This window comes from Branchiostoma floridae, chromosome 10 (genome assembly GCF_000003815.2).
Source record: "Branchiostoma floridae strain S238N-H82 chromosome 10, Bfl_VNyyK, whole genome shotgun sequence".
Classification (NCBI taxonomy): domain Eukaryota; kingdom Metazoa; phylum Chordata; class Leptocardii; order Amphioxiformes; family Branchiostomatidae; genus Branchiostoma; species Branchiostoma floridae.
The window spans coordinates 19,047,555-19,063,934 of record NC_049988.1 but is presented as its reverse complement, the minus strand read 5'-3'; the positions used below and the strand labels follow the sequence as shown (position 1 = coordinate 19,063,934).

Here is a 16,380-nt window from a genome sequence, read left to right as displayed (position 1 = left end):
ATGCATGCATGTACACTATGTGTAGCATATTTTATAAGATCATGTCACAAAAATTGAAGCTTCAATGTTTCAGGTAGGCATCATTAGCTTATTCACAATAAATACTCTAAGAATAGGTTTTGTATATGTATTTCCCCAGAATCTGAACTTCCGTGTTTAATTTTTGTTTCAGTTTCCTGATTGACGACTGCAGAGAACAGCTGAGACAAACGCAACTGAAGACTTCATGATTTTGTATGGAACTGAAGTACACTCACTCACTCACTCTCCAGTTTAACGTCTGTTGTTCCCCATCCCATTGGGGGTTAGACGGGCTTGCACGTTGATGAGGGGGCTTGATGGTAGCTCGCCAGCTTCCTCTGTCACAAGGGTTGACACTAAGTAGATTATAAGATACAAAAACTCTGGGATTTCTGTGTGATACATGTACTTGTAACTAATATATGTACTACAAACTTAACATTCTTTAAGCTAAATGCTTAAAGGCTTTAAGTTAAATGGTAAATCATCAGACTGAGTACTGCCTACCGATCAAACATGTAAATCATGAATAGAATTGGACTAGTATCGAGCTGAGTGCAATGTACACCTTTGTTCATTGTTGATGTGCCAAATAGAATTTATCGTACATTATAATGTTAGCTAATATAGACAGATACAAATATTCAAAGAATTGCCTGTCATACAACATTGTATTTTGTGAAATAATCATTGTAATTCAAATATTAGTTGTACCTACATGTAATCCAAATCTTCTAAATGATTCTTTCTGACAATAGAATAATGAGACTGCCAAATAGATGCACAGTTGTATGGAGTCTATGTTCTTGGTGTGTCTGTTCATGTTTGTTTGTTTGGGTTGGTATGTGTCTGTGAGTAACAGGATGTGAGTGGCAAGATGGTAGAGTTAGAGTTGGTAAAACTAGTTATTAGTCAGTCATGACAGTCCAGGTCATGGGGTCAATGGAAGAGACTACTAATTTAGAGGGTGGTATTGTTTCAAATTTTCAAAGACTGTAGATGCAGAACACAGTGAATGATGATGATGATGAGATGATGATTGTTTCTATGGCAAGCCATTATTGTGCTTGGTCTGTGTTTTTGCTGTGTTGATTAGTTGATATGCAAGTTAAAGTTACTTTTTTGTAAACTTTTGACTCATTGGCAAGCTGTGAACTGACCAATCAGTAACAATGTTTCCTCATCAGGGTCTTCCAGCAGAGAATGCAAGGCCTTCTGGGATTGCTCTGTCTCCTCTGGTCCCTCCCAGGATCCTTTGCTTCCTGGGGAGACAGATCCAGACCCTTCCAGAGATGTCTGTCCAGCTGCTGGAAGAACAACTGCACAGGTATTGCCAACTAGGCATTTAAGGGTGATTTCCTACACAAGAAAAAACAATGGACTTAGGCCACAAATTTTTAACTGTACAACTTTTAACTGTGCCTCTGTCACATTATGCAACTGGGACACCTTCCTTGGAGAACAGTGGGTCAAATGCAGCAGAATGCTTATGTCGTGATTGCTCATTCCTAGGCAAAGACTGGTACTGTTTACTCAAAATGTCTAAATTTTTTCCTGCATTTATTTTTCATCTATTCAATTGTTATTTTCTTCCATCATTCCTTTTCTTCCTGTATCATTTCATACATTCATCCCCTCCTTCCTTCCCCATACAGAGCAGAGTCTGGAGAGGTTATAGCTGTGATTGCATTCTTTTTCTCATCCATTCACCTTTTCTTACTTGAGTTCTTTTTCATTCATTCATCTCTTCCTTCATTCCCTGTACAGGGCGGAGTCAAACACACACACAGGCCAACTGCCCTGTACATGTCCCTGCTGGGTTGGTGGTGTGAGGAGGAGTGTAAGTACGGCTGTATGTGGAGAACTGTGGAGCAGATACAGGCTGAACCCAGGGGTGAAGTGCCGCAGTTTTATGGAAAGGTGAGTTTGGGTTTGTTTTTGTTTTCATGCGCAGTTTAAGGCACCTAGCAATCGGCTGAAAACTTTAGAGACTGCAGGGAAAGAATGGAATTTGCAATTTGGAAAGCAGGCAGAATATAGGCGTGAACACAAAGGCCAAGAGGCCTGTCCTTGGTGCTGAATACCTTCGTTCCAAACACACATACACACACATGATGTATTCAGACACATACACACACACACACACACACAAGCCAGCGGCCCTGTACATGTCACTACTCGGCTGGCGGTGTGAGGAGGAGTGTAAGTACGGCTGTATGTGGAGAACTTTGGAGCAGATACAGACTGAACCCTGGGGTGAAGTGCCACAGTTTTATGGAAAGGTGGGGCAGTTTTGTTTTGTTTTTCATACACATTTTAAGGCTCGGCAATTTGTTGATGACTCTTGAGATTGCAGCGAAAGAAAGGATGAAGAGTTCGCAATTTAGAAAGCTAGAAGAATATAGGCGTGAACACACAGGCCAAGACTCCTGTCCTTGGTGCTGAACACCTTTCAAACACACATTTGCACACACATATATTCAAACATACACAGGCCAACTGCCTTGCACCTGCAGATACAGGCTGAACCTTGGGGCAAAGTATGGCAGTTTTATGGAAAGGTGCTGGCGATTTTGCCTTCAAGTTGTTTTTCGTGCCCATTTTAAGGCTCAGTGATTTTTTAAAGACTTTTAAGACTGCAGGGAAAGAAAGAATGTGCAATTTGGTAAACTGAAAGAATAAACTGCCATATAATAAAAGGCTTGAACACACAGGCACAATCATGCCTGTCCTTGGTGCTGAACCCCTGCAAAACACACACACATAAGCACACCTACATTCAAAGGCTCACACACACACACACACACACACACACACACACACACATGCAAACTGAGCTGTCCTTGGAGCTGAACACTATCCCAAAAAAATCACACGCACATACATATGCACGCACACGCCAACAGTTCTGTCCTTGGTGCTGAATACCAAGCACACATACAAAGGCCAATAGCAATGTCCTTGGTGCTAAGCGCCTTCTAAACACACATAAACAGCTAGGCAAAGAGGCCTGTCTTTGGTACTGAACACCTTCCAAACACACACACACACATTCAGCCCTGTCCATGGTGCTGAACACATTTCGAACACACATGGGCCAACAAACTTGTCCTTGGTGCTGAATACCGTCCAAACCCTCACACGGGTTAATAGCCCTGTCCTTGGTGCTGAATGCTTTCCAAACACACACACACACACACACACACACACAGGCCACCAGCCCTTTCCTTGGTGCTGAACACCTTACATACACACAAACAGTCCAACATACTCTTACTTGGCCTGAACACCTTTAAAACACACATACACAGGCCAACAGACTTGACCTTGATATAGAACACCCGCCAAACACACACACACATACATGTACATGTATGCATACACACACGGGCTAATTTACTTGTCCTTGTTACTGAACACCCTCCAAGCACATTAGAGCTTGTAGTTAGCATTTGAATGTGAACGATTGTTGTTCACAGTAATCATCAATAACATATCATAAAATCATTGCTCCAATTTCATTCTTTATTCCAGTGGCCGTTTGTCCGAGTACTCGGCATCCAGGAGCCGGCATCAGTGCTCTTCTCCATCCTGAACGGACTGGGCCATGTTGTGATGATAGGGGTGTTCAGGAGAAGAGTGCCCAGCCATGCTAAAATGAACAGTGTTGTCCACTGGTTAGCTGTGGTAAGTCTGAACCACTGTCATATATTCTTATGTGATTTGTAAACTGTTAACCAGTCTATGGTTGGTTTGACCAGGTTTCTGTCACTTTTTCGTACACAAAACTAGATCAGCTCTAAAATTTTGTAAGGCAACGCAGGGCTCCTGACTGCGACCAAGTTAGTCGCATATGCGAGTAGAATTCCCCTGATGCGACCAGATCTGTAACCACAGTCGCACAGTGCGACCTCTTACAATTAATCATCATTTATCATCCAGCCAAGTAGATTTTGCGCAGGAGAAGGCTGTCCCTGCCAGGTGTCAGTTTCTTCCCCTGACAGGGATGGTCAGCAGGGGGGTCACACCTCATTAAGGTCTGCCATGTGTCTGTACTGTCTTCAATTACATGTACCAAGGAGGTTTAAGAATGTATTTCCACTGGACCTTTATTCATTCCCTTTGACCAAACAGATAGGAAAATTTGAGAGCATACATAAGATGTATAGTTTGATTTGTCCAAGGAGATTTCATGTATAGGAAATAACCTCCTTGGTATAGTATGATATGCTATGACAGCACGGTAAGTGGTGGTCCAGTAACAAAACTAATATGTAACATGACTTTTTAGACAACAATGTTGCAGCCCCTGTGACAGTCAACAAGTAGGCCTTTATAAAGAAAATGGTAGGGTTGAAAGCAAACATTCTTGAGGTACAATCTTGGTGTTGGAGAGCGGCCTGCATTATTTCCATTTTCAGTTCAATTTCACCCATTTTGTCACACACTTGTCTTTTTATACTTATTTGTGGTTTATTGTTTTCGATTTAAATGGTAATTTGGGATTAATCAGTTAATTTTGATAATCCTTATGATTAACTCATTTTTGGACATTTAAAACTTGTTCATCAACAGTCATGCCTGACAAGGCTGGAAGAACAAGAGTCGAGTCTGAGTAAAGCAGCCGTCTGTAGCAAAAAATTATGTGATTTGTCCTCCTATCCCCCCCAAGAACCACCACATCAATGTAGGCCTTTCACCATATTTAAAGCAACATTATGTTCTTTTCTTTTATATTACTGTATTAAAATATGCTATTCCAGGTTATCAACAATGATTATTAGATTTTTTGCTTCTACTACCAATTTTTATAGTGGTGCTCCTAGATTTTTGCTGGTGCTCCTAAGTTTTCAGGGTTAGGAGCACAGTGCTCCTAGGTCAAAAAGTTAGTCTGGAGCCCTGCAACCAAGGTGGGTTGCCTATACTCTCAATATCTGGTCAAACTCAAGGTAGATTAGTAAATGTAACACCAGTTTACTTAATCTGATAGAGGTCCTTGAGTTAGCTGTTTCTTTCAAGTGAAAATATGAAACTTAGCACCATTCTTGTAACCATAACTAAAGTGAATACTTCTGTTACAAGTTGACATGAAATAAAATGTCACAATTTCCATTCAATTTTACTTGGTTTCAGATTTCCATCAATGCTTGGTTTTGGTCTGCTGTTTTTCACACCAGGGACTTTTCTTGGACTGAGGTATAAATTTTAAAGTACATACACATCTTTTTGTCCTATTCCATCCAAGTACACATAACTGTTATATTTTGACCATCTGTTGCTGGAAAAATGAAAGCTTTTTGTTCTATATATCATAAATGTTCAAATCTTTTTTTCACCAGAAAATGGACTACTTCTGTGCTACTTCACTAGTGGTTTTTCAACTGTTCATGTGGTTTACCAGGTAAGTAACTTGTATTTGTATAAATGTGTGTGTGTATATATATGTGTTTGTGTGTGTGTGTGTGTGTACTTGTGCGCATATGTGTGTCTTTGTCTGTGTGTTTAAGTTTTGTCAAAAGTTTGTCATATTGTGGCCCTGACAAAAGTTTTCCTCACCCAAACTTTAAAAAAAGTGACACATTTTGATGAGATATACTATGTATAAGGTGGAATCTCTACAATTCTTTATATCAATTTTTTTTCTCCAGGTTTGGTGGTTTTAAAGAGTCCGCCATGTTTGGGGCCCTCCTTGCAGCCCTGTTCAGCGGCCATGTGTACTACCTTGGCTTTGTTAAGTTTGACTATGGCTACAACATGATGGCCAACGTGGCAGTGGGTAAGTTTCCTGCTAAGTACCAAGGGTTACAAATGGTTTTTCATGAGAATGTTATGGTAGGGTTATTACTTCCACTATATAAGGGATTACGATATAATAGTAAGACATAGTATGGAAGTATTGTGCCTACCCGTTGTATTTTATTAAGCTTTCTTTTTCACATTTTGGGAAAAGTACCTAATACACATTATCCTTTTAAAGTTTTGTTGTTACATTTTCACTAGTTTTAATCTTTTAGTACGAAATATAACATGTTTTATTGTGAACATAATCAATGTTTATTAATGTTAGATTTTATCAACTGTGTTCTGTTGGCACACCTCATGTGGTATTTTTTTTTTTTTTACATGTTGTATTCCAACCAAAGAACAATAAATCTGAATCAATAGTTAGACATTCTCCTATCAATGATATTTTTTCTATAGGACAGCTCAATGCCTTCTGTTGGCTGGGGTTCGCTTTCAAAAACGTGCGACAGCGAAGGTACATGTGGAAGTGCATCGCCACAATTCTGTCCATCAACTTATTGTTGCTGTTAGAACTGGGCGACTTTCCTCCAATATGGTGGACGTTTGATGCCCACTCGCTGTGGCATGCTGGGACAGCGCCGGTCGTACCATTGTGGTACAGGTAGGTTCTTGTCATTTTGATTTCGTGTACTTTATTTTAGGCCATGTTGATTTGATTATATGGATGACATCGGCGTGCGCATTAATTTTCGGCTGTTCTGAAAATTTTTTAAAGTTTTCAACCATGCTGTACATCGTGCAATTTCCTATGTTGTACATAAGAATTCTGACTTGTCTGAAAACATATATAATATGTAATCTTAAAATCGCCTTACAATAAATACACACATGTTTTCAGAAGATACCAAATTTTCACGTATCATGAACAATAGTGTGATCACATTTTTCTCACAGGTACAACTAAAATGTCTCTTTTCTGTTAAACTGTCTTTTGTCTTTTTCACAGTTTCCTTATAGATGAGAACCTGTACTTGTTGAGAGAAGCAGAGGAGAAAGATGTATAGAAGACTATGCAAGAGATTTGGATGTTGTCTACCCATTTTTACATAATATCATATAACGCTGGTTCACCTTTATCTGAGGGTAACCTATATCCGTTCTTTGTAAAAAAAAAAAGCGAATTTAGGAATATAATGCGACGGACAGTGGTTTTGGAACATTTCGAAAATATTGCAAATTTGAACAACTTTCCGCAGACCTAATACTCCTAGATGTGCTGTTCTTAAAGGCAACGGATAAAGGTCACCCCGCGGATAAAGGTTAACTATCGTTATATATGCAGTGTTATAAGCAATCATGATGCAAAAATTGAATGTTTTCTATGATTTTTCTACTTGTATATTGTGATGACAATCAAAGTAAAATGTCAACTTCAATGTCAAGTTGAAGACTTAGTGATATAGTGTGTCTATTTGACAAACAAATTAAAAATAATCTAATGTAAAGATATTAAATTCTTTTCAAATCAATACAAGATCTGATATGTTCTGAGACAAATTATGCAAATCAAATGACCTTAGTTGCATAATCAAATGGAAATATTTATAACTAGAGTTCGGCGACCTCATACCTCCATGAAAATTTAGAGCTTTCGTAAATTTCAGGCAATTGACCAACACATCAACATAATTCATGCATGGTGTTTTTATCATTGACTAACGTACACATGTCACAATTATAAAATTCCCATTATTGATCATAAAGCGGTTTTGAATTTTTACATAAATTATGCAAATAAGTTCCTCATTACCATATTTGGTATCTGCTTATATTCCACCTATCATAATTAACATGTGTTACGTGTATTGAGGTCCAGTTATTGAAAACAATGGAACTATACAATTTCCTCATTAATTATGCAAGTTAAGTCCTCATTTGCATAGCATGCATATCATTGTGAACATCTTTGCCTAAGCTACCTGCATGCCTAAAATGCAGGCAATCCGTCGTTCCTTTCTGCAGTTATCCGCTTTGGAGTGTCTTGACAAAAACGCCCCTGCAGTTCCGCAATTAAATGTCAGGGGACTGAAACTTGCCCCACATTTTTATGTCGCTAAAAGCTATCTACCACTTAAATGTCACGACCATATCACGTCAGTGACAAGAGATACATTGAAAAAACTGCTATGATAGAATATTCTCATTAATTATGCAAATGTATTCCTGATTTGCATAATTAGTATCTTATCTTGTACAACATTGTCTAAGGTACCTACATACCAAAAACCATGAAAATCCGTTGTTCCCTTCTTGAGTTATCCTCGTCAGAAGTTTTTGACAAAAATGCCCCTGCTATCCCCAAACTAGATGCTAGGGGGCCCAAACTTATGTCATTTCTTCCTGAGCACAAGAGCTATCTAACACTTAAAAATCGTGACCATAGCATGTTCAGAACACCGAGATAGCAAAACCGGAAGTTGCGCTGCAGCACCAAGGGGAGTTGCTAGGGGGCCCAAAATCTAATCATTTCCAGCTTTCGTCACACACTACCAACACACTAAGTATGAAACCAATCCACCCAGCCGTTCTTGAGTTATCTTGTTTACACACACACAAACACACAGACACACAAACGCGGGGTAAAATATAACCTCCATGACATTTCATGGAGGTAAAAACGTCACTCAAAAAGATCGAACCATTTGTTGATTCTGAGAACTAACAAATTAAATTGGTTTGGCCTATATAGTAGAGTGGACTCAGCTAACCGACATCTATCGCACCACAGTCATCCCTCAGTAAGACATCTGGAGCCACATACAGGGTAGTTCAAGTTTCTGAACTTTTATATATTCAGCCAGTCCGCCAAATCGGTTTTGTTGCAAATAACTCCTTCAGTGGCCAGAAGCTAAATGACACAAGTTCTTGAAGCTCTCACTTACATGTACATGTATAATAATATACCTTTCCAGTGCATAATACATCAGTACATGGTGCCTTAGTTTACAGGGCTTTTTGTTCTGACCTTACTTGACCTCTTACATTGTGACGTCATTGTTCTAGAACAGTTATATATGTCACAGAGGTTCCCTTTACACAATGGAGAATAAAGAAAAAAGAAGAACAGTTTTTTCAAGATGTTGTCCCCTTCGTTTTGCTATATCCTTGCTCTGGCTTGTAACTCTGGCTTCTCAGCATCTGCAAAAGCGGTGTGATCCTGACATCGCTGCTGGACATAGAAGGGTCATTCATTCTGTAAATGAGGTCGACGGAGTTCATCCGAAAATTTAGAGGGGTAAGTCCCTACAGTGTTGATTCCAGTGTTGGATGTGAAGTGCAATTCAAATGTATTCTACCAACACAGATGAACTTTCATGCAAAGGATGGTATTGTTTGTACAGGTCCCAGGGAGGGATTGTGCTTGATCTGTTTTTTTGCTGTTTTAATTGTTGTAACGCTAGTTCACCTTTATCCATAGGGTAAGCTGTACCCGTTCTTTTTAAGAACAATGTATTTAGGGATATCAAGTCGACAGATAATGGTTTCAAACTGCAATATTTCAAAAATAGTATAATTTGAAACTACCGTCCATCGATTTGATATCCCTGGATTTAGCATTACAACGGATATAGGTTACCCCGCGGATAAAGGTGAACTAACGTTATATACCAGTTCAAGTTACTTTTTTTGAAAACTTTTGATTTATACTAGAAAGCTGTAACCTGACCATTCAGTACCACTAGGTCACCTTCATCCGCAGGGTAACCTATATCCGTTATTTTTCTAGTGGTATTGAATCAACGAACGGTGCATTCAAATTGCTACATTGTTAACGCTAGATCACCTTTATCCGCGAGGTAACCTATATCCGTCATTTCTTCAAACAGGGTATCTAGGGATGTGAAGTCAACAGACGGTGCAATATTTTTAAAGATACAATATTTTTATGCAGTTTGAAACCACCGTCCATTGACTTGATTTTCCTAAAATACCGTTTTTGATAACAACGGATAAAGGTTATGCCGCGGATAAAGGTGAACTTGCGTTACAGTTATTGCATCATTCGGCGATTTGATAACACTAACTAGCCAACTTTTGCAAATAACGGATATGGGTTAACCTGTGGATGAAGGTGAACTTGCGTTAACAATATTTCCTCAGGGTTGTCCTGCCAAGAATGCAAGGCATGCTGGGATTGCTCTGTCTCTTCTGGTCACTCCCAGGATCCTTTGCATCCTTTGGTGACAGATCCTGGCCTTACCAGGGATGTCTGTTCAGCTGCTGGAAGAACAACTGCACAGGTATTCTGGTGTTTGAGTTTTGTATGCAGGGTTGAACAAGTTTTCTAAAATCCACTTGTCCTATCGGGCAAGCACATAAAAAATGTACTTGCCCGAACCAATTTTTCACTTGCCCAAAATTCAAATGTCACTGTTACTAGTATATGCATTTTCACTTCAAGCAATGGAATTCTCTGTAGACAATTGCTTGATGTCATGACTGTAAAAAGTAACAAGTATATCAAAATTGCACTAAAATCAATGGAAAAATCTTACTTGCCCGATCGGACAAGTGTGGTAGGACATGCACTTGCCCGAACAGCACTTTCACTTGCCCTGGACAATAGGGCTAGTGGACTTGTTTATCCCTAGTATGTATGTTTTACATTTTACAGACCCTTGGCCGTATGCTACATGTCTGCAAACTATAATATAGAATCACTTTAACTTCTTAATTCTAGCAGTCAACAGCGCTAGCCGCCTATAACTAGCTTGTCCAGCTAACTGTTTGAAGGTTGAGTGTTCGCAGTCCATCAACAAGGAACCTTCAGGTGGGTTCTTCCTTCCCCATACAGGACGGAATCTGGAAAGGTTTATGCATGAGCAGCCTGCCTACATGTCTCTGCTAGGCTGGCGGTGTGAGGAGGAGTGTAGATACGGCTGTATGTGGAGAACTGTGGAGGAAATTCAGCTGTCTGACCCGAGGGGGGAAATACCACAGTTTTATGGAAAGGTGTGAGCGATTTTGTTGAGATTGTGTGAGATTGCAGGGAAAGAAAGAATGAAGAATTCACAATTTGGAATCCAGAACGGAAAGGCTTAAGTTAAGGACACGCTGTTAGGCAAACAGGCCAATCCTTTGTGCTGAACGCCATCCAAACACATACATGTATATCCACACACACACACCTATGTGTTCAGGCACACATACACACATGCCAGCTGCCCTGTTCTTGGTGCTGAACACCTTCCAAACACATAGACAGACCAACTGCCCTGTCCATGGTACTGAACACCTTCACAAATGCCCTGTCCAGGGTACTGAACACCTTCCAAACTGCTCTGTCCATGGTGCTGAACACCTTCCAAACTGTCCTGTCCATGGTGTTGAACACCTCCCAAACTGCCCTGTCCATGGTACTGAACACCTTCCAAACTGCCCTGTCCATGGTACTGAACATCTTCCAAACTGTCCTATCTTTGGTACTGAACACCTTCACAACTGTCCTGTCCATGGTACTAAACACTTTCCAAACTGCCCTGTCCATGGTACTGAACACCTTCCAAACTGTCCATGGTCCTTGGTACTGAACACCTTCCAAACTGTCCTGTGCATGGTACTGAACACCTTCCAAACTGCTCTGTCCATGGTACTGAACACCTTCCAAACTGCCCTGTCCATAGTACTGAACACCTTCCAAACTGCCCTGTCCATGGTACTGAACACTTTCCAAACTGTTCTGTTCATGATACTGAACACTTTCCAAACTGTCCTGTCCATGGTGCTGAACACTTTCCAAACTGTCCTGTCCATGGTGCTGAACACTTTCCAAACTGTCCTGTCCATGGTACTACACATTTTCCAAACTGTCCTGTCCATGGTGCTGAACACTTTCCAAACTGTCCTGTCCATGGTACTGAACACTTTCCAAACTGTTCTGTCCATGGTACTGAACACATTCACAACTTTCCCATCCATTGTACCAAACACCTTCACAACTGCCCTGTCTATGGTACTGAACACCTTCACAACTGCCCTGTCCATGGTACTGAACACATTCACAACTGTCCCATCCATGGTACTGAACCGTTCTGAATCTGGATGACCTGCATCCAAGCTGTGTGTAGTTGTCCTTTGTATACTTCTATCTCTACTAAGTAAGGAGAAGAGTATGGAAGCTAAACACAGTTCACTACCAGTGGACTAGCCCCCTGCTGTAGTGACCTATATGTGTGACCCAGGGCTTTGAAACGGAGATAGGTGCCGGGCCTACGCACCACAATGTGATGTATGGCAACTTTAGCTTAGCTTAGTTAGCATTTGAATGTGAATAGTTATTGTTCATAGTAATCATCAACAATATATCATAAAATCATTAAAGTTAAAAAGTTAAAGTTTGCCCATGCATCTACGGATGCGTAGGGTGGCGCCCATCTCCACTTCGAAGCCCTTAGGCCACACATTTGTGCAAGTCACTACAGCAAGGGGCTGATCCGCTGGTAGTGATGTGCTTAACTTCCATACTCTTCCTCATTAGTGCTGAGTGCTCAGCAGAGAAAGCAGCATGTACCATTTTTAGAGTCTTTGGTATGACTCGGCCGGGGATCGAACTCACGACCTACCGAATGCAAGGCGAACACTATACCCACTAAAATCATTGCTCCTTTCCATTTTTTTAAATTTCCAGTGGCCGTTTGTCCGAGTGCTCGGCATCCAGGAGCCAGCATCAGTTCTCTTCTCCATCCTGAACGGACTGGGCCATGTTGTGATGATAGGGGTGTTCAGAAAAAGAGTGCCCAGTCATGCTAAAATGTACAGTGTGGTCCACTGGCTAGCTGCAGTAAGTCTTATATTTTTGTCACATGAATTGGTTTCTGCCAAATTTGCCTGGGATCTGATTTAGTTCTGAGCAAAACTAAACCGACTCTAAAATTTCCAAAAGCGACCCAGGTGTGTTTCAAATGCTCCTAACATCTGTCAAAGCTGAAGATAGATAAGTAACCAGTAATGGTTAATGTGATTTTTCTTTTCTTTCGTTTTTCAATTGAAAATTTCAGAACCATTCCTGTACACTAAATAAAGTGAATACTGTACAAAAAAAATTTACTTCTGTACAGCATTATTCATAAATATGACCATCATCTGGAAGGACATAGCCAAGTGCAAGTAAGCATATTTAGTACAAGAACTAGAGAAGACATACATATGATTTTAAGTAGTCATCAAGTTTCATTTCATTTCTTATTATTATTCTTGGTTTCAGGTTTCCATCAACGCTTGGTTTTGGTCTGCTGTTTTTCACGCCAGGGACTTTTCTTGGACCGAGGTATAACTTTTGAAGCACACGTCTTTTTTTCCCTGTTTCATCCAAGCACACACATATTTTGAAAATCGTTTCTGAAAAAAAATGAAAGCTTTTTGTTCTAGATGTATTTCCTAAATATTCAAATTTTGTTCACCAGAAAATGGACTACTTCTGTGCTACTTCACTAGTGGTGTTCCAACTCTTTATGTTTTTTACCAGGTAAGTAACTTGGTAATTGTTTAAATGTGTGACTGTGTTTTTTTTGTGTGTGTCTTTGTGTGTGTGTGTTGTGTCTTTGTGTGTGTGTGTGTCTTTGTGTGTGTGTGTACATTGTGTGTGTGTGTGTACATGTGTGTGTGTGGTGTGTGTGTGTGTGTGTATGTGGTGTGTATGTGTATATGTGTGTGTTTGTGCATTTTTGATTTTTGCTAATAGTTTGTCAGGTCATATTTTGGACATGACTTGACTCTTGTGAGGAGACAACGAACGTACCACTCTCCCAAGCAAAATCAAGATGTGACAAGATGCAATGAAACAATTCTTTGAACCAACTTCTTTTATCCAGGTTTAATGGTTTCGAAGAGTCCGCCATATTTGGAACCCTCCTTGCAGTCTTGTTCAGCACCCATGTGTTCTACATGGCCTTCGTTAAGTTTGACTATGGCTACAACATGGTGGCCAACGTGACAGTGGGTACGTAACCAACTTAAGGTATCCGTTTATATATATATATATATATATATATATAAAATATAATACAATGCGGTGTATTCCGTATCACCCGAGGTACCAGCCCGACCTGGCTGGGACTGAGGGTGATGCGGAATATACCGTGTTGTATTTTATTTATGTCATACCCGCCTGAAAAAAAAACCTGTTTTGATGCGAAATGCGCAACTTCTGGTTGAACAAATTTGTTGCCCTCAAACAAAAAGTGTTGCAACAGTAATGTTCCAATATCCGAATCGGGTATTCATACTTTCGATGGCGCCGCACTCGGCCCGCTCGAAACAGTTTGATTCATTCGAATGGAACCCGTGTCATACGCCTTTCGAACCTGTACGATACGGAAGTTATGGCCCGGTCCGGAACACCGGTATCGAACGTTTTCGCGTCACATGTATGACATAAATAGCCGGTATGACCACCTTTGGCCATAACACACCGGCTTTGCAGGCAGGTGGTGCGGCAGTAGCAGCTTATATTACACTGAACAGACTAGCTTTTGCATGTCTGACTGCAAATGTTGTTTGGAGCTAACTAGTGAGGATGCGCCTACGGTACTCGATGTAAGTGAGCATCATTTTATTAGTTAAACGAAGGAGGTTAAAAAAAGGTGATTTTTTTAACCTCCTTTGTTAAACATTCCCCTATTTTTTTTCTATAGGTCAGCTCAATGCCTTCTGTTGGCTGGGGTTCGCTTTCACAAATGTGCAACAGCGAAGGTACATGTGGAAGATCATCGCTACGATATTGTCCATCAACTGCCTGTTGCTGCTAGAACTGGGGGACTTTCCTCCGATTTGGTGGACGTTTGACGCCCACTCGCTGTGGCATGCTGGGACAGTGCCGGTCGTACCATTGTGTTACAGGTAAGATTTTATCTACTTTATTTTAGATTTGATTTGTTGATTTGATTACTGACCCAATAGGCGAAGCAGAGGTTACGAGGCTGATCGGGAAATTCCTACCCAATTTAGCCAGAAGTTTTTTTATGCATTATGCCTGTCCTTGGTGCTGAAACATTTCTACTACTAACACTACTATTTTGCACTATAAAAAGACCCAAATGCTGTGAAATACTATAACAACTTTTTAATGATAGTAGTGGTATTACATGCTATCCGCACTAATATGTATAATCTAATCAGAAATTCCTGCTTGGTCCTGAAGTGCCAACGAAATAAAATTTCCTCTGTCACTATCAGTCAGGTGAGAATTCCGACTTTTCTAAAAACATTAATAGTATTCTTTAAATCAACTGTCTATTGTGTGCTATTTGGTGAGTCAAATAAATTCACAAGGGGCTTTTACTTTGCAGAAGGATTCCCCCATGTTAGGAGTTCTTTATGCGTCGTGGTCTGATGTAGCCTGGGTACCATCCGGGTAGTAGTTCGCTCCTATGTTTGCTTCTGCTATCCGTCTGCGGAGACCTGCACTTTCGAACCGTTCAGTGGTAATGTCAGTTAATGAGCAAATCAAGAATGGGTTCGTGAGCACTCGTTCGATGGCAAAAGACCCTCCCGCAACCGGACGAAGGGCATTTTGAGTGTTGGAACGCCTGTTCAAATGATCGCTTGAATCTTTTCCATAATTCGCTCATGTGTAGGGACCAATCAGCGCCTGTGTCCAAAATTTGGACAATTCCAGATGTTAATGTAGTCCGTGATCCCAGACCGCACAGCAGAGAAGCAATATGTATATTGTATAATGAATATCAGAGCAAGAAGCGACTGTATATAGTATATAATGAATGCCGGAGAGAACTACATGTACTTTCCTAGGCTAGGTCAGATGCTAATGTGTCCCACAAAGAGCACACTGTGGACAATTGATACAAAGATGTTTTTGGAAAATACCAAATTTTTGTCTTGAAGGATACTTTCGTCACATTTTCATCACAACTACAACTAAAATGTCTCTTTCAAATACAACAGTTACTGTCTTTTTCACAGTTTCTTCATAGATGAGAGCCTGTACTTGTTGAGGGAAGCAGAGGATACAGCTGTGTAAAGGACTATGCAAGAGATTTGGATGTTTTTCCACCATTTCTTATATTGATATATATATATATATATATATATATATATATATATATATATATATATATATATATATATATATATATATATATATATATATATATATATATATATATATATATATATATATATATATATATATATATATATATATATATATATATATATATATATATATATATATATATATATATATATATATATATATATATATACATATACAAATATAGAAGACTTTATCTATAATATTTTTATGTGTATATGTGTGTATATATGGCAAAAAAATAACTCTAATATATTGGTGTGTAAAAAGAATATATATATATATGCTCTGATATGATACCTATATACAGACGCGCGCGACAAAGGGTCTCTGACATTTTCACTCACACAGAGAGTGCAGTGAGACATACACACAAATGCGTATGTGTGTGTGTTGTCATACAAAAGCGACACACTCACAAAAAAACAGGGGGCGCACTCTCTATGTAAAATTAAATAGAGATATACACTGAGAGATATAACATATATAGAGAGACATAGACT

General features: G+C 39.7%; 2 protein-coding genes across 2 annotated transcripts; both read left to right on the top strand.

Annotated features, from left to right (window-relative positions):
• The first annotated feature begins 898 nt into the window (after window positions 1–898).
• LOC118425053 (post-GPI attachment to proteins factor 3-like) lies at window positions 899–7,245 on the top strand. Its single transcript, XM_035833869.1, has 10 exons — window positions 899–916; window positions 1,209–1,348; window positions 1,677–1,692; window positions 1,789–1,941; window positions 3,556–3,708; window positions 5,155–5,217; window positions 5,361–5,422; window positions 5,670–5,797; window positions 6,223–6,427; window positions 6,773–7,245. Exons 1-10 carry the CDS (start codon window positions 899–901, stop codon window positions 6,828–6,830), a joined length of 996 nt encoding a protein of 331 aa, XP_035689762.1. The 3' UTR covers window positions 6,831–7,245.
• Window positions 7,246–10,631: 3,386 nt separating this feature from the next.
• LOC118425052 (post-GPI attachment to proteins factor 3-like) lies at window positions 10,632–15,866 on the top strand. The gene is made up of 7 exons (XM_035833868.1): window positions 10,632–10,779; window positions 12,455–12,607; window positions 13,031–13,093; window positions 13,230–13,291; window positions 13,632–13,765; window positions 14,460–14,664; window positions 15,748–15,866. The coding sequence occupies exons 1-7, from the start codon at window positions 10,642–10,644 to the stop codon at window positions 15,803–15,805; spliced, it is 813 nt and encodes a 270-aa protein (XP_035689761.1). The 5' UTR covers window positions 10,632–10,641; the 3' UTR covers window positions 15,806–15,866.
• Window positions 15,867–16,380: the final 514 nt, after the last annotated feature.

Bases quoted from the DNA above. Each gene is read 5' to 3' on its own strand.
- LOC118425053 (XM_035833869.1), top strand. The intron at 1,942-3,555 runs GTGAGTTTGGGT...TCTTTATTCCAG, and splicing joins TGCCGCAGTTTTATGGAAAG to TGGCCGTTTGTCCGAGTACT. The intron at 5,798-6,222 runs GTAAGTTTCCTG...TTTTTTCTATAG, and splicing joins GATGGCCAACGTGGCAGTGG to GACAGCTCAATGCCTTCTGT.
- LOC118425052 (XM_035833868.1), top strand. From the start codon at position 10,642: ATGCATGAGCAGCCTGCCTACATGTCTCTGCTAGGCTGGCGGTGTGAG. The intron at 12,608-13,030 runs GTAAGTCTTATA...TCTTGGTTTCAG, and splicing joins TGGTCCACTGGCTAGCTGCA to GTTTCCATCAACGCTTGGTT. The intron at 13,766-14,459 runs GTACGTAACCAA...TTTTTTCTATAG, and splicing joins GGTGGCCAACGTGACAGTGG to GTCAGCTCAATGCCTTCTGT.